Raw genomic sequence first — 26006 nt, 5'->3', positions numbered from 1 at the left:
AGAGTTGAACATCAGCTAAAATTCATCAATATCGTATTTGACCATAGTGTCCTACAATGGCGTGGGCAGTGGACACAAGCAAATCTCATGGCTCACTTCGATTGGGTTAGGTCATTCTTTCCATTTGGCCAAATGCAATTTACGGCACTATTTAGAATGGCTTGCCGAGCGCGCAATTTGATATATTTGGTATCAATCGAAGGGTACCGCCGTAGGTCTACTGCCGTACTGACTGCGAAAATATAAATATTATTCTGTTCCTGGTCCGGGAATCCCGCAAAATCAGCCTCGAATGTTGCATTGTAATGGAGTTTGGTATTGTGACGTTATAATGCAAAATTCGAGGCTGATTTTGAGGGGTTCTAGGACCACGAGCAGAATAAAATATACATTAGTAATCAGTAGGGCGATTTTTTGACCTGAAAACGGAAGATTTTGACCAAAAAAATAAAAAATTTGACAATTTTTTACCTTAAAAATCTTAATTTTGACCACTTTTGACCTAGCATATACAAATTAGGTGTTTTCCCACATAACGTTAAAATAACACATAACGTTAGAACTACTTATCTTCATTTCTCGTTGGAACTGTCTGTTCTTACGAAGAAGTTTGGCCTGACAAAAACTTTTTTGCCTCGATTACAAATTTTTACTTGAAAAAACTTTATTTTAACGAAATCTGGCCCTATGAAGAATTCCAGTAGTTACATTACGCATTATGGTAAAAATAATTGAAAAAATTTGTAGTGCAACGAAAGATACTCGGGTAAAAAATTTTGACATTTTTTGACCTAACGCTACAATTTTGACCTAATTTGACTTATTTTGACATGTAAAAAAAAATCGCCCTACTAATCAGTACAGCGGTATAGCTTTCGATTGATACCAATTTTATCAAACTCAGCGCTCTGCAGGCTAGTCTAAATAGTGCCGTGAATTGCCTTCGGTCAAACGGGAAGAATGACGTAACCCAATCGCAGTGAGTCATGAGTAGGGCGATTTTTTACCTTAAAAACGGAAGATTTTGACCTGAAAATCTAAATTTTGACATATTTTGAGCTGAACATCTAATTTTGATCTCACGTATTCAAATTAGGTGTTTTCGCACATGTTGAAATTGTCCTTCTTTATCTTCATTTATGTTTGGATCTGTCTCATCTTACGAAGCAGTTTGGCCTGAAAAAACGTTTAATTAAAACACTGACAAAGTTTTACATGAAAAAACTTTATTTAAACGAAATCTGGCCCAATGAAGAATTCCAGTTTTTAAACCACGTATTATGGTAGAAATAATTAAAATTTGTTGTCGGTCATTCTCGGGTAGAAAGTGTCTGTCCTTACTAAGTATCTTGCCAAGCATGGAGATAGAACGTTCAAATACAGTAGTTGTTGACTGACGACACTGAAGTTGTACGTACACTGCTGGTGACACACGGTATTTCTTCATTTTGACAATGTTGTCTACATCCAAAATTTTCATCATGCGCTTCTTCATATAAGAACCATACAAAGCCCAAGCAGTCCCCAGCAAACACCTAACCATAAAAGAATCATGCGGGATGGTACCGATCAGGTTCCGATTTTATTGTTGCAAGGATATGTCTAAAATATGTAAAGAGGATAATCTTGGGTGACATTTAAACGGGAATAATTTCGTTGCGGTGATATTCGTTCACATTTAATAATTTCGTTGGATCCATTAGATATCGTTACTATATTTGGTTTCACTGCATACGGCTTTAAACAGTGAAAACTCGAAATGGTCTATCAAACCGTTTATTTTTTCATTTACGGCCTTTAAGTATATTCGTTGTCTTGTATGTACAGTACACTTGGCATGGGTCCTAGTTTTATTTCGTAAATAACTAGTGAATGTCATGTAAATACTAATATCATCTTGCTTCGGTTAGGATATTGCGGTACGTTGAGCATAACACCATGTCAACCTATTTGTTTCATTTGACCGTTTATGACTCACAGTGAGCAGACAACGAGCCGTCTACAACGTCAGGCCTATAAAGTATGCTACAAGCAGTAAAATATCAAATAAGTTCACCGCCAGTTCGAAAGCTACGATACAAACGAAATGGAGGGGTCAAAATATTTTTGACTTTGTAAGCAATTTTGACAATTTTTTGACCTAGCGCTTCAATTTTGACAAAATTTTGACTTATTTAGACAAGTCAAAAAAATCGCCCTAGTCATGAGATTTGCTTGTGTCCACACCCTTGTAGGTAGGGTTGCCATACGTCCGGAATTCCACTGTTTAAACTGCGTTCGGGAGAAAATGCTGAAATATGCCTAAATGTCCGGAATTTTGAAGGCTTGAAGGGACCTAAAATATTGGTCCTAAATAAACATAAAACTATATTATGATAGTTTTCTTCGCGCTGCGCGCAACGTATAGTGTCGCATTTTTTGATATCAATACGGATACCACTATCGTCGCAAAAACTACAATAAAAAACAAATTAGGATTATTATAGTTTACTGTAATGAGACTAATTGTGACCGTAATTTTAAGAGAACCGTATATTCATAGTGTCGGTATGGTCGTTAGGATGCTTTCTTTCTTCGTCAAAGATAGTGGTTCTCAAGCTTGGGGTGATTTGCACTTTTTTAGGGATCGCGACGATGTTGAACTTAATCAGCTTCCAACATAGGCCGTGTGTAAGTCTGGTTAAAGGTGCTGACGAGTTTTATTGTAATCAGCTTCCCAAACTTTGAGGTGGGCCACGGAACATTTTCGAACTGAAATGTAGTCGCAACGATAAAAGGTTGGAAACCACGGGATATGCAACTTACTGGTGCGGACCGGTATTTCAGCTCATAAATAATCTCATCCATGTGACATGAACATGACTTGACATAACATGACCTGGCGATGTACAATTACGTTCCCTCCATCTTAAAATCAGCATCTTCACTCGCTCTACGGCTAACTTTGATCACGTAGGCTGAGAGAAGATAAAAAAAATTATAGTGATATAGGAAGAACCAATATTATTGACCGAATTCATTCAGAAATTTTAACAGCCAGATGCACATTGCACATATATATCCAGTCCACAGACAATCTCATCCGGCCCGTGAAGAAGTTTGATGCAGACTAAATGAGAAGACCCTAGCATTCACCAGAGCACAAGTTCGAGATGGCGCAATAGTCTATTTGATTCACGACCTATGTTAAAAAATCCACTCCTTATACAATCGATAGGCAAAGAATGGCCATTGTGACGTCATATGTGTTCGATTAGGGCTGTTCAAAAAAAATTTCCTTCAGATTTCACTGGCTACTTGATAAAATTGTTAGGCTTGTTAATAAAACGCTGCATACCAACTTTGGCTTCATTCGAACCAGCGGAAGCGAGATTCGTGCAATAGAAAATTTTGAATTTCTCATTGAAAAACGAAAAAATAAAATTTCAAAATTTTTCTGCCGACCCCATAAAATTGTTAGGCTGTCAGTAGAGATGATGTACACCAAAGTTGGCTCAATTCCAACCACTAGAAGCGAAGTTATTGCAGTAGAAAAATTTGGATTTGAATAAAATAGTATTTACGGTGACTAACTCATTAATTATTTATTATAAAATCATGGAATATGCGTCATTTGATCTCCTCACGACACCATACAATTTCAAAAACCTATAGATGAAAAAGATGGCCAATTGCGCAATTGACCGAGCTTGTTTTGTCAACTCAGTACCAGCAGAGCACGCTATAGAGTTTATCGGCAAACATTACCATTCCTTTCAATCAGGCCATTGCCACCATCGAACTTGCTATCCAAGAATTCCGATTGCGCACCTGCTTGGATTTTGTCGCGCAGACAACCGAGTCTGACTTCATTGAGATTTTGCCCCTGGCTGGGTGAGTTTGAAATATTTATGATAGACAAAAAACATCCAACATATCAGTTTTGATGACCATGCTCAATTGATCACGGTCCGGGTTACAGTTGGTCAATGGTCTCTGGTCAGCCTAGCTAAAGGCTTACTTGAATAACATATGCCAATCACAGGTGTAGCTCATACGTCGGGATGATTGGTGGGGCGCAAGAACTCTCCATTGGAAACAGCTGTGACACGATTTCAACCGTAATCCACGAGCTGATGCATGCTCTTGGGTTTTACCATGAGCACTCACGATTTGACAGGGACGATTACTTGGAAATCATTACGAGTGCAATACAGTCGGGTAAGCCCACAGCCCAACATGCCTATGAATCATCGATAAACCAATGCGATAGCGCTAATTCCCGTGATGCGCGGATCTACAATTATTTCAGGTAACGAGCATAATTTCAACAAGATCGGTCTGTCGCGAGCGAATCCACGGCGGGTAGCGTACGACTTCAGCTCCGTCATGCATTATGGCGGGACATCTTTCAGGTATGTGAAATTCATTGTATGGCTGCATTTGAAATGAGATGTCTGCAGCAAAACAATTCTGAATAAAGCCTCAGCGAAGCGGAACGAAGCTGCAAAATCGATCGTTGCCATTTCATGTTTACATTTCATACTAACGCTAACCCGCAAGTCTTCGGGGAACCCAAAATGTCCGATGAGTCATACTCTGCTACCACTTTACACATCTAATACATTACTATATAGATTAATGGTGCACCGAATGAGCTGTGTATCCACCAAGTGGTATAAGAACAAAACCATTAAAATATGATTTTCACACACAACGAAAACAATATAATGAATCTTTATTGCAAATCGGTGTGTCACCTGTTCTGACATTCGATAATTTCAGAGACGTGTTCAGATATGCGAGGCTTCGCCTTGGACAGTTCCATCGTATTGTTCGGCCGAAACGCAACAGCTTGATAGCTATTGCTTGATTGCAAATTAGCTAACGAATATATTGGACATATAATCGGCATTTCAAAAACCTCCCCAGCGTTAGTCACTGAGCCCGACGTGCCACCACAACAGTCATGATCCGACATGCATTGTAGCCTGTGGCGAAGACGGACGTGCAATCACTAGGGTAAATTTTCGCAACTTTGTTTACAGCTTCCGGAAGCTTCCTAAATACTCAGAATTTATGTAGTATGATGTTTTAAGCTATTTGAAGGAATTTTAGATTGCAACTTTTCTATTTTTATGTTACTTTTTACTGCAACTTGTATCAAGTATTGCGCAAAATGCAAATAAGTTATTGAAAAAACATCAGTATCAGTATCAGTTAATTAATATTCTAATCATTTCAAAACATTACAAAACTTGCGATACAATGAAAAGATAGGAAGGTGTCGAAACGAATTGGAGTAGTCTTAGAGATCAGACACCCACCCTGGCCTAGGCCAAGTAGAGAAGAGGCATGCACACTGTATGAAAAGTAAAGCAGACAAAAGGAAGGCGACAAATTGAAGTGGCATGTGGCGGAAGGCGAGATTGATGTTAGGTCGTGGTCCGGTAATCCTGAAGGCTGACTAGTATTCATTTAGAAGAAATCGCTTTCTATAAAACTATTTCTAGTATGGTTCTCTCTTTAATTTGCGTAACAAAGAGCTATCTGACAACAACCCCAGCGGCGGACGACAGTGTCTGAACTAAAAATAGATCGCTTGATTGATTCACTGTCGTTTAAATTGGAGGTGCTTCCCCATTTGATGGACGCCCAGGCGAGACCGCCTGAAATTACATAATCACTTCGTCACCTTTTCAGGCTATTGGTTTGTTAAGGTCACCAACACTGAGCTTTGCTGCAATGGGTTGGGTGAAGTATGCCGACCTAGGGGGTTTGGAGTGTGGTATTTGACTTGTTTTTTTATGGATTACACTGGTCAACAAAATGAAAAAAATGGCAGAACATCAAGGAGCCGTTTCTGGGGTTTTCAAGGTTGCTGATTACGAATATCACATTAGTTTTGCCAAATTGGCTCTAGAAAGAAGATATCTATGCCCCTTAGAAGCCTAAAATCACCGTATTTACCCTTGAACAATTCACTTGGTAGAAAGTAAATATTGGATTTTTCTACTTTTATACTTCGCATGAATAGATAATTGACTATCAGGAACACTAATGTCGTTCTCAGTTATTCGATCAATAATAACATGACCTGATGCGAGAACTTTGTTAGTTAAAAAAGCAGTTTATCAAGCCTAAAAATTGTACGTTTGCACAATGGAAATATATTTTCTCCTGTACCAATTGATCATTCTACCAAGATGAAAGAGGAGTATAAAACTCAGGGATATCTAGAACTATCTAGATATCTAGAGCTAGTTTCTAGATATCCCTGATAAAACTATCAGGTTTGTCCCTGGAAAGCTTGTCTAAAATACTCATATGCTTCTCATCTCGTTTCACTTGTAAATGGATAATTTTCCGTAAAGTCAACAAAGTGGGTATACCTAGTATCCATATCAAATGAGAAGCTTAAATCTGGAATGTTTGATGGATCTCAGATTCGAATATGGACTAAGGATAACAATTTCACATTAAGAAAGGTGCGCAATGAATGGAAACCCTTCTAGGATGTAGTAAATAAAACATTTTGGAAGATTACAAAGCACCCAATACAGACAGTTGGTCCGAGAATTGGTATCTGCATATGGAAACCTTGGAGCAAACATGAGCATTAAATCTGTTCGTTCATATTGATATATTTTCTGAGAATATTGTTGATTAGAGGGAATAGAAAGGGGAAAGGTTCCACCAATACACCAATACATCAAAACAACAAAAGAAAGATATCATTGCAGATGCAACGAACATGTTATGGCAAACTATAGCTGGAACCTTTCGAAAAGCTACACTTACAACCGAAAATAATACAAGAGCAGATTTTACTTTAAGTTATTATTATTATATTCCAACTGATTATTTTGAATTTAAAATAGGTGGTTGACATAAAACTGATTAAATTAATGCAACGTTAATTGAGTATTTGAGTAAATGCTTATATACATGATTGAAGTGATATCCGCGTCTCCAATTATGATAAATGTAATACCCCGAAATATAATTCTGTTGATGTATTTTGATTTAGAACAGTCTTCAGCGTGTCAAAATAATAAGTAGATTGAATTGCTGAACTTTATAGTACGACTGAGCCGATTTTTTATCTAGCCCATGGAATATCTCCAAAATTAGAGCCAATTTGCAAAAACCAAGGTCATATTCGTAATCAGCGCCCTTCAGATCCCCCAAAACCACTCTTACTTTGTCTCCCTAAAAATATGTGTTGACCAGTGTTATCGCTTTACTGTTTAGCTTTTTGCGGAAAATAATGTCCGCATTGCGCTATTTTTTTGCTGCGCACCGGGAAAAAATGTAATTTTTGGCAGTCTCGACAGGCTGTCAGTGAAAAGAGAAAGTACCAAATTTGACAGCTCTGCAGAGGAGCTGACAGCGAAATGCTGCCATGTAGGTTTCAAACCTAAAGAACACAACAATGTATGCATGATCGATTGAGACCAGAATAAAGAAACGGAACAATCAGACACCCTGCGAATCTTAAACGGATCTTTTTGAGCATCTTGTAGGGGAGATCGGGGACAATTGTAACACTTTCTGTCTTTTCTAAAATTGCGTGTTTTTCTCATGGAAATTTCATTTCCAAAGTTTTATATAATGAGCCATTAACTCGATAGTTGATAGAAAAACGAAAATGTAACTCAATCAGCAATCAATCATGGAAATTTTGGCTCACGAAAATCACCGCTCAAATGTTACAATTGCCCCCCACCCAGGGGCAATTGTACCCCCCATGCGGGGCAATCATAACAGGCTACGCCCCATCGCATTTTGGCATCTGAATACAGTATCACCCTTCGTGCCTTCTTCATGAGCTCAACGTGTACAAAAAACACATTCTTCCATCATCTCCGCTGTTGTTCAGCGTGCCTAATGGGTTGGGCATTCGGTCACTTGCGTAGGTGCGAAACCGACCTAGCTAAAATATCTTGATTAAATGGGCCGATGATAGCGTAGCAAAACTAGGACACAGCATTGTGTGGCGTCAAAGCTATAATGACGTTCTTCTGTTCTGGATAAAAATTAATATAAATTGTTTTTTTTTTAATTATTCCGGGGTAGCGCGTCGTAGCTCAACGTAACTTCAGTTATGTTAGGAGATATAACTACCGCATGCGCAGTCCAAATATCAATCCGAATTCTCCACCATACTAGCGGTGAGGTCGATTGTTACATTTCCCTCTAGTTACATTTGTCCCCGGTCTCCCCTATACCCTAATAGTAATGCTAAAAAATTATAACTGCAACTTTTTGCTAAAACGTTTGTTAAAATTGAGTACAACTTTCTCACGATTTTAGTGCAAGAAAAACTTGCCATATCACGAAACATATGTGTCTTGACCGCCAGCGGAACCCTTAATACTGCCTCAAGGAACCCCGGCAGGAACCAATGGAATAGAGAGTAAATAATGGCGGCAAGAATGATCGAAGGAATCTTGTAATTAAACACAAGCGCAGTTCGGATCAGGCAGTTATTTCTGTGCGCCCTCCCAGATTATTATAGTTTATTTTTCGATACCAATTCCTTGCGCAAAGATAAAACGATAGCTGTATTACAGTAACGATGGAACGACGCTTACAATGGTAACTAGGAATCCAGCGTTTCAGGACCTGATCGGTCAGGTTGACACCTTCAGCGTCGGAGATACTACAAAAATCAACAGAATGTACAATTGCGGTGAGAAATCATTTAGATAAATCTGTAAATTTCTCGAGGCCATCACTACGTTGTTGCTGCTAGCTACGTAAGCGTATACCGTTCTTGTTCCCAGAGGCAGGTCTGCGGTTCGCCTTTGTACAGTGGGACACAGATTACACTACTATATTTAAAACGAAAAATCTAAGTCATCCTGAATCACGCTAGGCGTGAATAAGATTTTCCAGTTTAGTTAAAATCTCTTGAAGATTTGAGAACCAATTCGTTAGATAAAATTGCATCTCGGTGGCCGCCAACACATGCCAATTTAATTATCTGTAGAGAGCTGCATAATTATTATTTAACGGCTGCCTGTAGGGTTGCATTTAAAACAAATGGATGTTTAAAACACTTTGTTTGAAACATGTTTTAAACAGTATTTCAAACAAAGGCCTTTAAAAAAAAAGTTTTTTTAAGTGACAAAATTTAAGCCAGAATTGTGTAACTACTGTCCCAAAAATATGTTCTATTACCACCCGTTATAGCCGACGTATCCGATATGGGATGGTTGAAAACCTCAAAGTAGTCGGTTCAACAGCTATAGTACGTAGATATTTCGTCAAAGGAGGTATTTTTACCATATATTTTCAATTGTCAATGTCAATCCACTATGACGTCACAATTGAATATTCGTGAAGTCATTACTTTAAAAAAGGGCCTTATTTTAAACATGTTTGTTTTAAATGCAGCCGTAGCTGCATGCGCCCGTACCTCAGCGGGTTAACCACCTCTCGCCTATTGAAATAAGGATGAGCAAGGCTGCAACGTATTGAAAATGCTAAATACTAATCAGGGCTCGAGGTTACCAGACACAGTGATTCTCAAACTCGAGCCCCTGGCTTCGCCCCTGCAATTATGTACACTGCGCTATTCATAAGCATCTCGCAGGAAGTACTAATTTAAACTGTCTGAGCTATCGTAGCGGTTTCCTCAACAATCATGATAGACAGATATCGCAAGCTGAACAGTGAACACATATCAACTCCATCCTCTTTTACTCCAAAAATAACTAATGATGGGGAGAAGCATTTGCTTATCGACCTCACAAAAGGAATGTAATTTACAAGCGGATCTGGTACACCCCAGTACACCCCATCTGAGTGATACACCCTTTTAAAATTTTGGTACACCCTAGGGCAGGGGTGGGCAATTACTTTCCTCCGCGGGCCAAATGAGAAGTAGAAAATACGTTGGCGGGACGAGTGAAAAATTCTAGCTATATTCCCCAGCGTATTTTAATTTTATTTCTAAATTACATTGTTGTTAAAATCCTGCTCAGTGAATGTGTTGATGTTAGGTAATGAGAAAGCGACGGTTATTTAGAAAAATCTATATTTGCCGTCATGATTCGAAACAATGTTAAACCTGATACATTTTTAAATATCTTTAGACTCCTATCCATGTTCTTCGATTTTAAGATTCTAAAACAATGGTTCAAACTTCTTTAAGCACGTCTCCTTTTATGATAGTGAAAAATTTCGCGCCCCCTTTTCATGATATCACAAAATATTTAAAAGCGCAACCAGAATGCTAGCAATCCCAGCAGATAGTTTGATGGCATGGAAGGTTATGGCTGTCGATGAGAGGATTCTGAAATATCAATGTCGGACAATACACAGAGCAACAACTATAAGCTGGGAGCTGGGGTTAGATCGCGCGGAGCGTGAAAAAAAGTTCATTTACCTTCGGTTTCGCGCCACCTTCAGATGCTGTCACGCCCCCCAGTTCGAGAACCACTGCACTGAAATGTTTATGCGATAGTACACAGCTTAATGTCTTGGTCCCTGCATTCCGAGCAGTGTGCAGCTTAAATAGCCTTGATGTTGATTGAAGCTTGCAGTTTTTCTGAAATTCGCCTACCCTTGACCGAGTGTTTCGTGTTTTTGTCATATGACCGAGTTTAATTAAATCCTTAATCTCGACAACATGCTCGGCAAAACTAAAAGAACTGGTTTACCTCTGACTCCAGTATAGAAATATTTGGAGCTCTAAACCAGTGGTTCTCAACATTTATGAATTCACGGACCCCTTTTGGACCATCACGGATCCCCGCGGACCCCCAAAGTTTTAGTTCAAATTTAGCTCTATTATCGTGCAACCGTCATCTGTCTTGTGCGAATATCAATTGTAGGCTAGTGCTAAACAGCAGCAAAATGTCCATTCTTGAAAATAACATCATAGCTTACTATTTATGTAGAAATTGGGGAGACTTTTATTATATCAAAGCGAATTCTGTAGCTAATTTGTTTTGAAATACGCGGTCGTGTCTTCAAAATCCGCGCCGTCGATTTGTTATGAACGAGTGCCGCAAATCCATTTCCACAAAGATATATGACATCAAAATTGAAATGCAGATTTTTAGATAACAAATAACGTCCAGCAATCATTTCTATCTAACAGCGATTCTGGAATAGTGGTTATGCGTGCCACAAGAGAAAATCTTTTTTCCAAAACCCCAACTAAACATCTCTAAACAGCAATATGTGTAGGCCTATATCAGTGGGCTATTGGCAATTTGGAGAGTAAAAGGAGTTTGTACGGTATACTATTTCATCTCAGACGGCCATTCTGTTTGTGTGAGTTATAAAGTTTCTGCAGTTATTAAGCGAAACGGTCTCGTGATTTCTCTAATTGAAATAAGTACAAATTAGGTTATCAACCATTTTGCAAATTTGGAGGTTTCACGGACCCCCTGAAAATGCTTCGCCGACCCCTCGGGGTCCGCTGACCCCCGGTTGAGAACCACTGCTCTAAGCCTTCTTTGAATTTCAGTTTTTGGCTTTCTTTTTTCTCGACATGCCCGTTCACTTCTTATGGGTGAAAGATATGATGAGTTATGTAGTAATCGCGAGCACTGATTGACTTGTTTTACAAATTTGGAAACGTATGGCGTAACAATTTGAAACACATACCGTATAATGCGTAATGTGACAATGGCAACAAAGAAGGTTTGAAAACAGATATACGGAGAGAATGATTTCCTGTGACTTTAATTGCAACTCACACTTAGCCACATTGCCTTTATTTTGAATCTGGATTATGCACGCGAGATACCTAGGCAGCGTAATCGTGACGTATTAATAAACAGGCTTCAAAGTAAACGAATTTCCTGGTCAGTTGATACAGCTTATGGTTTTAGTCATTCTAAAAGCAAGTTTTATATTATGAATTCCAAGCAACCTTTCGCGGGCCGTACAGAGCAGCTTCGCGGGCCGCATTTAGCCCGCGGGTCGCACTTTGCCCAGGTCTGGCCTATAGGGTGTACGATACACCCAGTTGAAGAGCCCTGATCTATTTGACATAACCATCATTGTAATTCAAAAATATGTAGCTTGTCTTAGAGCGACGTTACGATATGCCGGCCTCCGACACGCATTAAACTTCATGAAATATGGTTAGCCTATCTCTGATAACAGAATGGATACCGTGGTGTTGGCTAATGAAGCCAATGTGTGACCCACAGATACTATTTTCCAGTTTACAAAATACAAATTGTAAAAAGTAGATCGATTTGCCCAGTGTTTGGATGACTCGAGTCAAGTCATGACTTGACTCGAGTAACTTTGCAACAATGACTTTTCTTGACTGGGCGTTTCAGAAATGTGAATTAACTCGTGACTCGGAGCACCCTGTTAATCGTAAAACGTTTGGTTATATAACGTTTCTTTTCAAATAGGCCTATATCTCATACCCTAATAATTCTAAAAAATTATACACGCAACTTTTTACTGCAACTTCTATTAAAATCAAGTACAACTTTCTCACGACTCTAGTGCAGCAAAAACTTGCCCTGGTCATCACCCAACTTCCTTCACTTCCGTGTATCCCTTTCCCCTAGACAAGAGGCATCGAAGATAAATCTAGGAAAGCAATGATTCTCAATGCAGGTGACACCTTACTCTACTCGTACTACTGCGACTTCGAAGATGAAGCACTCTGTGGCTTTACCAATTATGATCGTACCGGCGGTATTCTGTGGGAGTTTCATAAAATTGGAGATAACAGCACGGGGTTGCCAGATGGAATACCCGCAACTGATGCGACTTACGGTGTGACTGGTCGAGGTAAATACAAGCCTGTTACAAATATGATCATAATTTTACTGTCGTATTCTATTACCGTTTCTGTCCACAACACTTGGTGCAGGCGCTTATATGATCGTTAGAACGTTCGATTCCGATCAATATGGACAGCGTGCGGAAATTAGGTCAATGAGATACATCTCCAAGTCTTCGAAACAATGTCTGCACTTCTCTCATTATATGGAAAATATCTCTCAAAGTTTGAAGTGAGTTGCTGCATTTTTTTCAAAAGCTGAATCCCTTGTCATGTCGCATCCGTTCCACACATTAGCAATAAGCCGAATGAGGAATTAAATTACCGGGAAATCAATATAGACTTGGGATTTGAGGAAATAAAATGCGAGACCGATCCGAATTTGCGTTTTATGCTACGTTGGATTATCCAACGTAGCATAAAACGCAAATTTAACTTGGATATCAACGTGGGACTTCGAATAATTCTGAAGTTTCATTCGTAAAAATGAGCATCTGTATGTACTTTCTGTGAGTTAACACTAGAAATGAAATTATGATTCGAAATGACTTTTCGACTGGACTCAAGTACCGATTCCCAATCGAAGATGTTAAATTTTTACCATCTAGTGTCAGCTTGGCGACGATGGACGACTCTACCGGAGAGATAATAGAAACCAGGCTTCTTAAAACAGTGAGCTCGGCGAGTACAGACTCCAAATGGATATACGAGAGAATGACAATTGAAGCACCGGCCTCATACAGGATTATATTTTCGATTGCGCATGGTGAGGAAATTGGCTTCTCGTGGTAGGTCTATATGTAAATTAGATTTACCATATTGAAAGTGGAAAAATCACCCAGATTTTCCACTTAAGTATAGGTAGAGAGATTCAAGCTATATCAAATATATTTCAAGTAGAAGTATAAAATTTATGAGAGCTTTAATACGTTTCCGAAGATATGATTAGAAAAAAAGGAAGAAAAACTGGTAACTTTGAAGAGTTCCCGTTATTTAAGTGCGTTTGCATGGCACAGATTTCGACCTCAAATCCCTGGCATGTCTTGGGAAATCCGGACATATGACAACCCTAGCGCAAATCTGTCATTCATTCATTCATAATTAATATGCTCAACATGAGAGTTTTTTCATTTGACGCATTTAGGAATACGAAGAATATGCACGAATGAGAGCCACTGAAACTATATATACTCTAGGGCAGGGGTGTCAACGGCTCCATACTATTACCGAGAATGCTATTACCGAGATGGACATTACCGAGAATGCTATTACCGATAAGGGACATTACCGAGAATGGACATTACCGAGAACGGACATTACCGAGAATGGACATTACCGAGAACGGACATTACCGAGAATGGACATTACCGAGAATGGCCAATGCCAAGAATCTAGCTTAATGTAACGGACGTTGTCGAGAAATTTATACCTGAGAATCGATACCGAATGTAGCAACGCCGTGATGCACACACACGACCTGTTCATATGCATAACATGCCTGCATTACATATATTGCATTCTCGGTAATGTCCATTCTCGGTGGTCTCCATTCTCGGTAATGTTCATTCACGGTATTGTCCATTCTCGGTAATGTCCATTCTCGGTATTGACCTTCTCGGTAATGTCCATTCTCGGTATTGTCCTTCTCGGTAATAGCATTCTCGGTAATAGCATTCTCGGTATTGACCGGACACCGTGTCAACTGACGTCGCGGGCCGGATTCAAAACTTCAGATCGCTCGCGGGCCGCACGTGTCAATTGATTACAAACGATTACCTCAAAATCCATGACCTTGTTTTTCTTTTGAATACTTTGTTATCAAGCCTGTTCGACGCAGTAGTATATTAGATTATAATACGTTACGGATCATAGCGGTTCCATTCTAGCTGCACCTTGATTCGCAAACGATGGAATAGGCAATAATAACTTGATTGGGCGGCAGAATGCTGCTAAAAACCGATACAACAGTGGCGCTTATAACGATGATGTATATTTCTATGCTCCCTTTGTTTTAGTGGTATACTGGCGTCAACCCAAGGTACGCGTTGTGAGGAATATAAAATATTTAACTGTAAACGCGAACATTTTGAAATTTGCTTCATATTATTATGTCGCGATTCAGGTTTCTTTCGAGTTCGCAGACCAGTGGTTCCCAACCGGGGGGGAATTCCCCCTTGGGGGGTATTTTGAAATTTTTAGGGGGGAATCTTGCTTAATTTTTTTAGGGGAAATCTGGCTTTGGCATTGTATCGGAAGACACACTGGGTTCACAAGGTTTTTAGATTTTTATGGTATAGAACTGTTAAGTAGAAATCAGTTTTTTACAATTGTGTGTTTCTTTGGCGGATTTCCAGCAAGGTGTATGCTCAAATGCCTTCCGTATATATTACACCCCCTGATAAAGTGGGGCTCACGAGACGATTTCGTTGAGGCCGCGACAGCCTCTCGACCAAATTGCTACTGAGCAGGAAAACGTCAAGCCGAATTCAGCACAAGACCGCTAGTGAAATTGTTTAACTTTTTAGGCCAACATATGAGCTAACGTGAAAAACATACCGCACCAAATTCATCGATTCAACTAAAGTCCATAGCAAGCGGACTTGGTGATTTATTTTTCGTCAGCGGCTATACCCGACCGGTCAGAAACAGGTCAAATTTGACTGCACTTTACCAAAGTTTAGTGAGTCCGCATTCGCCATAGTTCGGACATATCTGAATATGTTTGGCCATTAATTGCTCAGTCAACAAATGGTTGCGCGTCACAGGCAACTTTTTCATAGGGGGGGGGGATTATAGCTCAGATATCGGCCAAGGGGGGCACGAGACGAAAAAGATTGGGAAGCACTGTCGTAGACCATTTAAGTCAGAAGTGATGGATCAGTGCGACTACATATTTTTGAATTATATACCTGTGCAGGTATTATATTCTTCAGGTACCTTGCGTATAACAGTTTCGCATTAGCGTTTTCGCTTCTGACAGTAACTAGTTTTGGGTCCATTTCCCCATAAAACTCTGAACTCCATATGCTCCTTTTACTCTTCTCGAAAGTCGGTCTATGTCAGCGACTTTCTTCCAATGGTGACTAGAAACCATAACACCGCTGTCAAGTGGTTATGATGTGGCGCGTGAACACAGTCAACATTTGTTGTCTTGGTGGTTATTTTCGTTACTACATTTCTTACTAAAGATCTCAACTAAAAATCTCAATATTTACCGTTAGTAATGTGTTGGAAAGTACACGCATTTTTCAAGTTACTCAAAATTGCTGCGCGGGCCGGATGAAATCATCAGATGACCAGCTCGAACGGTCCGAATTACGTATTTCGCGTCATTTATGGCGTTTTTTGTTGTTGTGCCTGTCCATTAGCCTATCTGTCAAAGCAGTAAAGAAGGAGGACGAATTTCCCAAAAAGAGGACATTCAGGCGTCATCGGAGGACATTTTCGATTTCGTGAAAAAGGAGGAAAAATCCTCCTAATGCAGGACATATGGTGACCCTATTATGTGACAGCCCACCCATTATGGGTGTATGTGATGATTGTTAGTTACTATTGTGATGGTACTGTTATTTCTAGGGCCGCCAAGTGTCTAGCTCCGACTCCGTTAAATGGACACTTGGTGGACCTATAACAATGCATGCCCTTCTTGTCTGAACTTGCTGCCGTGAGGACGCGGAAATAAAGCTGTCTGAAAACTATTGTGAATCTCTTTACATCGACTAGATTAGGAGGTCTTCCACATTATACTTCAAGGCGTTACATCACATTACGTCTGGAGAATAGTGAACACTGCATAATAACGATTCCACATAGGCCTACACAAATTTTACAATGAGGAATCTGATGAAGTTCTAAATCTACACCGTTTCACCTGCGGCTTGAGACTCCATCCGGTATTTGACAATTGACTAGGGTCCGCATACGTCCTCCCGATTTGTCCTTTTTTTTTAAAGTGTCCTTGGAGGATGCCCAAATGTCCTCTTTTTTGAGATTTTGTCCTATCTTTTGAGAAATTTGGTTAAATATAGGACAAAATTCGACTGAGATACAGTAAATCAGCACTGAAGTAACTCTCCGGCGGGTATTTCGGGAGCTAGGACGAAAAGTTGTCCCTTTTTCAGGATTTGACCATTTTTTCAGGATTTTCCTCCGGTATTGCACGTCTGAAAATTATGAAAAGTGTCCTCTTTTCAGATTTCCAAAATATGATAACCTTACAATTAACAAAGATAGCAGAATTTTCACAGCATCTACCTGTTCATCAGCAGACGACCATCTCGATACTACACACGAGTGGACCGGAGAGCGCAATAGCAAGAAATTATACCCGGAAAAATCACGGCACTGCTAGTGAATTAATCAAAGTTCCTGAACACTTTAAACACTAATATAGTAGATAACAATATTTAAAACAGGGTATCAACGTTTCAAGCATTATGAAAATCATCATTTTCAACATAATCAAGTACAGTTTTACTTGCAGAAGGCATTGCCGCAGCAATAGCAATTGATGAAGTCAGCATCCAAGACAAACCGTGCGACGATGCCTACCATGTCGAACACAATGTTTCGCAATATGCAACCGGCGACTCTTTTTTCACGCCAGTATTGAAAACCTCCCAAGGATACAGTTTTCGTCTTGAGGTGCGACCCACCTATAACTTTTCTATATATGTTTGTGCAAGGAAAGACAAAATTACATAAGCGGATGCAGCGATAAATGGCGAATGCGATAAATCATTCTGTTGATGCACGTATCCAAACCATACGTACAACGATTGAATTATAGTTTTGAATCGAGAAATACAGGCATAAAGATTTTTATTTAATAAAAATTGATACACAGTAAAGGCCTTTGGATCAAATTGATCCCCGTTCATATTGTTACGGTATAACCGCGATCCTGTGATCACAGATATATCCAAATGGTCGTTCGCCGACAGAAGATTACATGACCGTGTACTTTCAATTGTATCCCGGTGACGAAGACGATAGTTTGAATTGGCCTTTCTGTGATGTGTACGTACAAATATCAGTGATTGACCAGACGGATCCCTTATACGCGATGAACGCCCACAGAGAATTATTGACTGTTCCAGACGGTGACGGTCTCTGGGAACGGCCGGTAAGCATAGATATGTGGTGAGCTGATTGGAGTAGGGCACGGCAAAATCAAATATCTGAGTGCTTGCTTCACTGTAAACGAAAATGGCGCATTTCATTGATTTTCATCCTAGCCCACGGTGTAAATCAGGTAATCAGCATTCTGGTACCAAATCGTGCTTTCACACCCTCTCAAAGGGTGAAAATGAGTTAAATACACCAATTCTGATGGAGATATATCAAAAAAGGTGGTAGGCTACATGTTGGCCCCGTGTATCCACGATACCGATTTGGTCTCACGTTGAGTCAACTGAGCGGCCAATATTTCGGCAAATATCCATGATCCATATATTACAGAATCCCTGCGACAGAACGAATGTTCCAAAGACGGCTATGTATATTTTTGTTAATATTCCTCGCATGTAGCTGTGAATTGACCGACTTTACATAGCTTTTTGTGTCAAGACAATTCTACATACGTATTAAGCTTACAAAATCTTTTGCGAATATTTCTTGTCCAAGCATTATCAAATCTACTGTGTTCTTTTAGGTAAATCAGCTTCTACTCTTTGGATGGAGCAATAACTTCATGAAGCTTACGGAGCTTCGAAGTAGAAACTCCTATTTAAAGCACAATCGTCTAATTCTGTCAGTGCTCACTCAAGGTAGCTATCAATTATTTTTAGATTATAAATGTTTGCAAATCCACCGCCATTGATGCTATAGATAAGTGTTTCCCGAAACTTGTTTGAGCTGGCGCTTCCCTGAGCTGTCACAAAAGTGCCGGCCCCGACCCTACCACCCCCCCCCCACACACACACAAACACAAAAAAAAAACATACCTAAATAATGAAACTAAAATGATTCTGATTTATTACAACTAATAATGAGTAGATGCGGGTGGTGTAATGTCATCATTCTCATTATACCTGGTTCAATGTTGAATGGAATGATCTAAAACCTCTAACCGAGCGAGATAGTATAATGGTTATGCGTCCGGCTACTCGAGCGGTAGGTCGTGGTTTCGATCCACGGCCGGGTCATACCAAAGACTCGAAAATTGGTATCCGCAGCTATCCTGCTAGGCGCTCAGCAATCACGGATAGCATGGAGGAGAAAAAAAACGGGGGCGCAGACTAGATGACCTCATGGGGCCGTATCGCAACTCCGTGGTCAAAGCATCTTGATGGATGCAGGTGAAAAAGAATATCATATCTCTCTCTCTCCATGCCCCGCTATGTCAAGTCGGTTTCAGCGTGCGTCAGAAGCTTTGTCACATCACTGAAAGGGCCGTGTGGATATACAGCTGTATCATACGCGTCTGGGGTACGCGAAATATAGTCAGGTATCACTCAAGTATCAGCTGTATCATTCAGGTGTCAGCTGTATCAGTTGTGTCGCTCAAGTATCAGATGTATCACTCAGGTATCACTCTAAATCAGTGGTTCCCAACCTTTTTCGACTCATCGCCCCCGTATCACGCTCGAAACATTTTCATCGCCCCCCTATAACAAGGCGACGCAAATCCGAGTTCTATTAACATATCGTGACCACTCTTCCCTCTAAGCTGCGAGCGTGCGCAATTGCACAGTGCTAACACGGTCTCCGCACACAGAAAATCTAAGCTGCGCACAAAAAAGCCGAAGTGGTGACCTTTTTTAGTCAACACCACAAAATTAACGGTTAATTCCGCAGTCCAATCAAAGTGATGACCTTTTTTTAGTCGTAACGCACTGCTGTCCAAGGGATCGTGCTGTGAGTTGGCGAGTGCGCACAGACGGCGACAGCGACTTTAACGTTCGACGATAAGTTAGATGGCCATTACTGTACTATTCGGTATCATAACAACATACTGTCCTCCACAAATCTAACCGCACAGGGTTATCAATGTCTTGGCAATCATTGGAGTTACTAGTAGGCGATAAAAAATGGCTTATGGCTTCTGCAAGAAGCAATGCTATTGTGTACGTCTAAAAAGTAAACCAATTAAAACTACATTGGTGATTGAGAATCAACTGTTTCGCCTGCTTTATATGTCATAAATAGGAATGCCAATTGCGGGAAGGCTCTGGGAGTCAAATATGTCATAACACAATGCCAAACTGACTGAAATATAACCAAATTATCTTAATCGTTTGAGATGTCTTTACGTGTTGATCAGTTTCAATGGTTCAATTACGCTTAAATTACGATGCAAAATTACGCTGCCAGAAAGTAGGCTACACTTTCGTGGAATTAATTTCCGTGTGCATAAGGTCGTCAAGTTACATTTACTGACGTCAACAATTCTGCAACCAAATCGGCACGAAAACGAACCAGCAAGTTTTTCAATATATCAGCTTGCATAGTTACATCACGAATTATATAGACATCTTCAGTATTTAGACTCGGGGCGGGCTCATAAATCCCAACTAGAGGATGTCTGGTAGCCTAAATGACTTGCATAACAAATCGGCTTTTGCAGTGAGTAGCAGATAAAGTGACTCAGGACCTATAATATCGATGTAATATAGGACATCGATTTATAGGACGTAATACCCTAGTATGCCTACTGCAGGTCTAAATTATGTAAAACAACCTCAATATTTCATTGGGTGCGCGGGTAAGGACCACTTGCTACTTATCTAAAATGCTGAAAACAAATTTTCATAGTGATATTTGAAGAAAATCGAACGAGCAAAAATAGTGCCAACGTGCTAGATTCGAAATTATTTTGCCAACTAACGTGAAAATGTACCAATATTCCAAAATTTGGTCCAAATATGCGCCAATTGGCAACACTGGATACTTCGCAATGACACACTAATTAGCAGTTTTGACAGAAAGTGTTCGTGCATGGTGGCTCACGCAGAAACAGCTGATATTTGATTATGATGTAACAACTGCTGTATATCCATCGAGAATAAACGCACGCCAACAACCCGACGGTACGAGGTTGAGACAGTTCGTAAACAAATGAAAAATAGTTGTAATATGAGGCAAATTTACGTAACTTGAAATCCATTTCAGGTATCGCAGGCTGGAATGGGTCAAGTATTGAGCCACTTTCCTATCAACATCGATCTCATATAAATTGAACTGCGCAATAAACCAAGCATATAATGAATCATATTTGACTGAACGTTCCAACGTTTTCGCCCCCCTATCGCCCCCTTCGTCCGTTTTCGCCCCCCTATCGCCCCCTTTGTTATCTTCGCCCCCCTAGATCGCCAAATCGGCCCCTGGGAGGCGATATCGCCCACGTTGGGAACCACTGCTCTAAATGATGAGTATCGCGTCTCCAGTGCTCTTCAACCGGGGTGGTCGTACACCCTAGGGTGTACCAGAATTTGCAAAGGGTGTACCACTCGGATGGGGTGTACAGGGATGTACCAGATCCGAATTACAATGAGCCGATGGCTAGCTATCACAAAGGCAGGTTTATGGGTCAGGACAGGTTGACGCACAGGTTAATGAGCATGCAGCACCGTAACTGCCACACCCCAAACCCCCCAATTGGGGGGTGAGCTCGAAGGGGGCCCCAAATTATTTCGTGAATTAACATAAATTATAGCGTATTTTTTTAAAATTTATTCAACTTTTTCCAAAATTTTTCGCGCTGCGCGCGATTTGAAGTTGCCAATTATGTTCATTATTTGGTACTCTAACCCCAAGAAAAAACACGCAACATTTATAGAAATGGACATATCGGCGTTGGCCATTAACACGTCACCACGCACCAAGATATATAATGATTTAGTACTTATTACATGCGACTCCAAGAAGTGTGCCAGAACGATCGGCAGCGCGAAAAGCTTGGCCGAAACGGACTGCCCTTACGCAGACCGAAAACTTCGTTATATATACCAAATAATAGGTTAAATTGTCCATAGGCGCCTAAATGACTGGCGCCATATGTTCCTGTCTTGGCAATCTGAACCTCAGAAGACAAATACCATCCAGCAAGAAAAAATATATGCCAGTGAAGAAATACCAATTTGAAATCGTGTGCGTCTTTTAGTTTAGTACGTTAGAGCAATTTTATATTTTTGATATAGCAGACAGGAGGTCACGAAATAAAATTATGTAACGAAGTCATACCAACGGGTCCGCCCACCCGAAAATGTTTAATTATTATTTATGGGCCCTACAGTTTCCGGTAAATCTGATAACATGAGCAGAGAGGACAAGATATTGATAGCAATATATATGCAATGCAATCTTATTGGCCGATTGTATCATGAATTATCGAAAATTTTCGCGCTTCGAGCTGGCACACTAAACAGCGCAGCAAATGTCTCGACAAAAGCGAACACTGTGATGAGGGGTCGGTTTATCACCTAATGAGAACCCAAAACCCAAGTTATTCTGGGGGGGCGGGGCTGACGAAGTGCTGTTTAGTTCCTGCCAACGGGTATACGCCCAAAGATGTCTAATTATTATTGGGATGTCCTACAATTTTAAAACAGACTTCGCTCAGCTCTACCGGTAAATCTGATTACGTGCGCAGAGAGAGGATCAAAATTGATAGCAATATATATGTAATTCCCGATCATATTGCCCGATTACATTCTTGAATTACTGAAATTATTCGCGCTTCGCGCGTCTAGGCGGGAAAAGCGGTCTCAAATAACGTACACCCAGTGGAGATGTGAAATAGCGTCAAAAAGCGGATAGCCAAGGGGGGGTCTGGGGGGCGAAGCCCCCCATAACTTAGGTTTATCACCCCATGGGGGCGCTAGGCCAACGATTTGGGGGGGGGGAGCTGACGAAGTGCTGTTACGGCCCTGTGAGCATGGTACGATGTTATCTCAAGTGTAATACTGTACACCGTTCGATTGTGATGTCATAAGCACAAATCTCCCGTAATCATTTAGCCGTCGGCAATAGACCAATGGCTCCGTTTGGTGTTGGAAAGTATGCAGTTAACAAACATGTGTTCAGCTAGTCATTTGTCTTTTAGTGATTTTTGAGTAAACCGCCGCGATAGCTCAGACTTCTTGAATCGGTACTTCATACCTGACGCTAATAAATACCGCAATGAAAATAAAAAAGTGACGTAGCCAGCCAGGGTCGAAACAGCATCCATGATGAAATCGATACCCTTTTGTTTTAAAATGCCGATGTTATGTCCAATATTTCGCCATACATTTGTAATTTAATATTTTGTTACTAGTGATGCAAATTAGCGAGAATAGACTGTGTATAGCGACATAGGATCTGAGGTTACTGACATCTCATGCAGCCCATGTGCTTCTGTCGACTGTGTGTGGTGTGGGGCAGGCCTGATACGCAGTAGGCTGGTGCGCCTGCTATCATCGCTGATCTGAATTACCGCTTCTGCAGCAGCAGCTTTACCTATTCTCTCCCCAATACTGTTACATTTAGGTTGATTATCGTTCGTAATGTCATGCTGTTTTGGGGCTGACACGAAATAAATTCCAATTTGCGTGACAGGCGGCCTAACTGGCGGCGAATAGACTCTGTGACCAAATACTATTTTATTCAAATCCAAATTTTTGACGGCAATAACTCCGCTTCTACTGGTTGGAATTGAACCAAATTTGAAGAACATCGTTTTTATAGACAACATAATACTTTCATCGGGGGAACAGAAAAATTTCAAATTTTTCGTTATTTATTTTTCCCGTAGCAATGCGGCTACTGGTTGGAATCGAACCAAATTTGGTGTGTAGGCTTAAATTAGGTATAACCTAACAATTTTATCAAGTAGCCAGTACGATTTGAGAAAAAAAGTCATTTTTGAAGACCACTAATGAACAGGGGTGTACGAGTTTTGAGCAAACGTTAAAAGGGTGTACCACTCCGAAAAAGGTTGAAGAGCACTGGTCTAGACTGCGTCTGGCATGCGCGAAATAGTCAGGTATCACTCAAGTAGCAGCTGTATCAGTATAGTGTATCAGTGTATCACTCTGATATCAATCAGGTATCATCGAGTTAACCCGTCCAGCGGGAACAGCAATCATTCCTACCAACTCCTTATTGAATATTATTAAAATGGCGTTATACCAATATACTTCGTTAAAGTCTTCATAAATAGTATCACGTCAAGACTACGTCTGGGATGCGAAATAGTCAGGTATCAGAATACAAGGGTATCGTCTCCTACAGTAATTATGCAAACACGCCTATTGTCGCATTGCGAGCAATGTCAGGAGTAAACTAGATTCAGGACGCATGTAGCAAGGCAACAAGATGATTTGTGCGATGATGAAGTATAGACCAATATTCCCCATCTCAAAAAGTACCACTCATATAACACCTGGCCATCACCGCTGATACAGCTGATATACTTGCTGCTGATACTTACTGCCTTGACTAAATTGATTTGGCATACTGCGCAGTGCGCATTCATCAATCGTTTGAACTCTACGCAGAAGTATCCTTCTAAATATTCACAACCCGCATTTTTCTCAACGCCCCTCCTACAGCCCAATTCATAGCCAGTGCCCCCTCCCCCGATCGCCCATTTAATGTCCAACGCCCCTTCACGCTCGTGAATGCCCTATTGGGAGGGGAGCTGGCGCTCACTTTTAGAATCACTGCTCCAAATCCACGCCCGAGTCTCAGCAGTAGCGCATTTCGAAGTATCTGAAGTTTGTCTGGGTTCCTCTCAGTCTCCTGCGTCACTAGCCGAGATGGTTGTATCGACATTCTTCTGTCCATCACATCGCATTGTACATTACGTGTCCTTGAGCGGATAAAAATGAAATCACCGCCAATTATACCGATTCAAATATTACATCCTTGTCCCAGCCCTTGTACCATGTGTTATGAAGATGAACCATCCGTATAGGCTACAAATTGCGGTCGGCCAGATTGAAAATTCAGTAAAATTCGAAATGATTTGGAATACAAGTGTAAAAGCTATATGGGAACCAGGCAAAAATTCGGAATTGACTTTACATTATCGATTATATATTCATGATAGATTACATGCAGACCGTCCACAGTATCACGTCGCCAGTACTAAACTTGCAATGTTCTGTGCCCAAAACGGCAGGGTTACTATATTTTGAGATACGGAAAAGAGAACACTTTTTACAAATCGAAAAAGGTATAAAATCGGACGAAAATACGGTTCATTTGAATATTTTGACTGGAAATACGGTTGTGTTGACTAAAATAAAATGTATATAATATAATAAAATATATAATAAAATATAAAACAGCTCTCTTTCCCAAATCGACTTCCAGACGAACCGCTCTAGGTTAATTTGTTAGTCGTCCTTGTAGTCAAATCCAAATTCCCCGTCATTCATGGCCATTTTCAGTTCTTCCTGCACGATCGCCTGGCTGTCAAAGCTATAAGGAAGGATACATTTCGGCGTCATCCGAGGACATTTTTCATTTCTTGAAAAATGAGGACGAATCCTCCTACAGGACGCATGGTAACAGTACAAAACGGATCCCGTCGCCAGTTTAACACGTTAAGGAATAGTGGGGACATATCATCGGCGAGTGCCAGCGCATGCACCCAAATACAGACGCCCAGTTAAATGAGATTAAAGATGTCCTTTATACACCCCGTTCCAGCTCTTCACATATGAAATGGCATGAAACTGATTTAGTAAAGTGACTGTAGGGTTACCATATGTTCCTTTCTGAGGAAACCGAATATGTCCTACGAGGACGCCAATTTTCCTCCTTTTGGGAATTTGTACGCCAATACAGCTTTGACAGCAAATGAGCAGCAAGCAGCCATATGACGCGAAATCAGTAATGTGAATGGTCTAGCCCCTAGCGGATCTTTCGAGAGTAACACTGGAATTTTCTACTCTGGTAATCTAAATTTTGCGATTTATAAAATGTGTCCTACATTTCGGATCCCAAAATATGGTAACCCTACGTTAGGCTACTGCCTAATGCGCTTCACTGTCTTCTTGTACGAGAGTAGGCCTACTCCTGCAAGGACGTTATCAACAAACACGGTGAATAATTCGTTCGAATCACACGGGCTCTCAGAAGACCGTTATTATCTATTTGTCTTCTACAGATATGAAACGTGTAAACGGAGGGGTTTGTAGCAGTGAGTGGGCAACAACGCGCGCCACAACAGCGTTTGCGTCAACGTCATCAGCAAGCACAGCGATATCCAGTGGGCAAAACAAAATTGCGTTTGCAGACCTGGGCAACTAGACGGAGTCTGGGTTTC

The 26006-nt window shown here is 40.5% G+C and overlaps 1 protein-coding gene across 2 annotated transcripts in view; it reads left to right on the top strand.

Moving 5' to 3' along the window:
* The window catches only part of LOC145443257 (uncharacterized), a 36263-nt gene that overhangs the window by 7115 nt on the left and 3142 nt on the right, over positions 1 to 26006 (top strand). For both annotated transcript variants that reach the window (XM_080321247.1, XM_080321246.1), the window contains exons 5-15: positions 3764 to 3873; positions 4025 to 4200; positions 4292 to 4394; positions 8556 to 8674; positions 12580 to 12756; positions 12839 to 12980; positions 13357 to 13514; positions 17232 to 17392; positions 17664 to 17873; positions 18402 to 18516; positions 25848 to 25949. In XM_080321247.1, coding sequence (XP_080177373.1) covers positions 3764 to 3873; positions 4025 to 4200; positions 4292 to 4394; positions 8556 to 8674; positions 12580 to 12756; positions 12839 to 12980; positions 13357 to 13514; positions 17232 to 17392; positions 17664 to 17873; positions 18402 to 18516; positions 25848 to 25949 — 1573 coding nt within the window. The remainder of the gene's footprint in view (positions 1 to 3763; positions 3874 to 4024; positions 4201 to 4291; positions 4395 to 8555; positions 8675 to 12579; positions 12757 to 12838; positions 12981 to 13356; positions 13515 to 17231; positions 17393 to 17663; positions 17874 to 18401; positions 18517 to 25847; positions 25950 to 26006) is intronic.

This window comes from Botryllus schlosseri, chromosome 7, assembly GCF_051294905.1.
Source record: "Botryllus schlosseri isolate E-star chromosome 7, Bs_hap1, whole genome shotgun sequence".
In the NCBI taxonomy this organism is placed as follows: Eukaryota; Metazoa; Chordata; class Ascidiacea; order Stolidobranchia; family Styelidae; genus Botryllus; species Botryllus schlosseri.
Note: the sequence above shows the minus strand (reverse complement) of the source record. Positions and strands in the feature narration are given on the sequence as shown.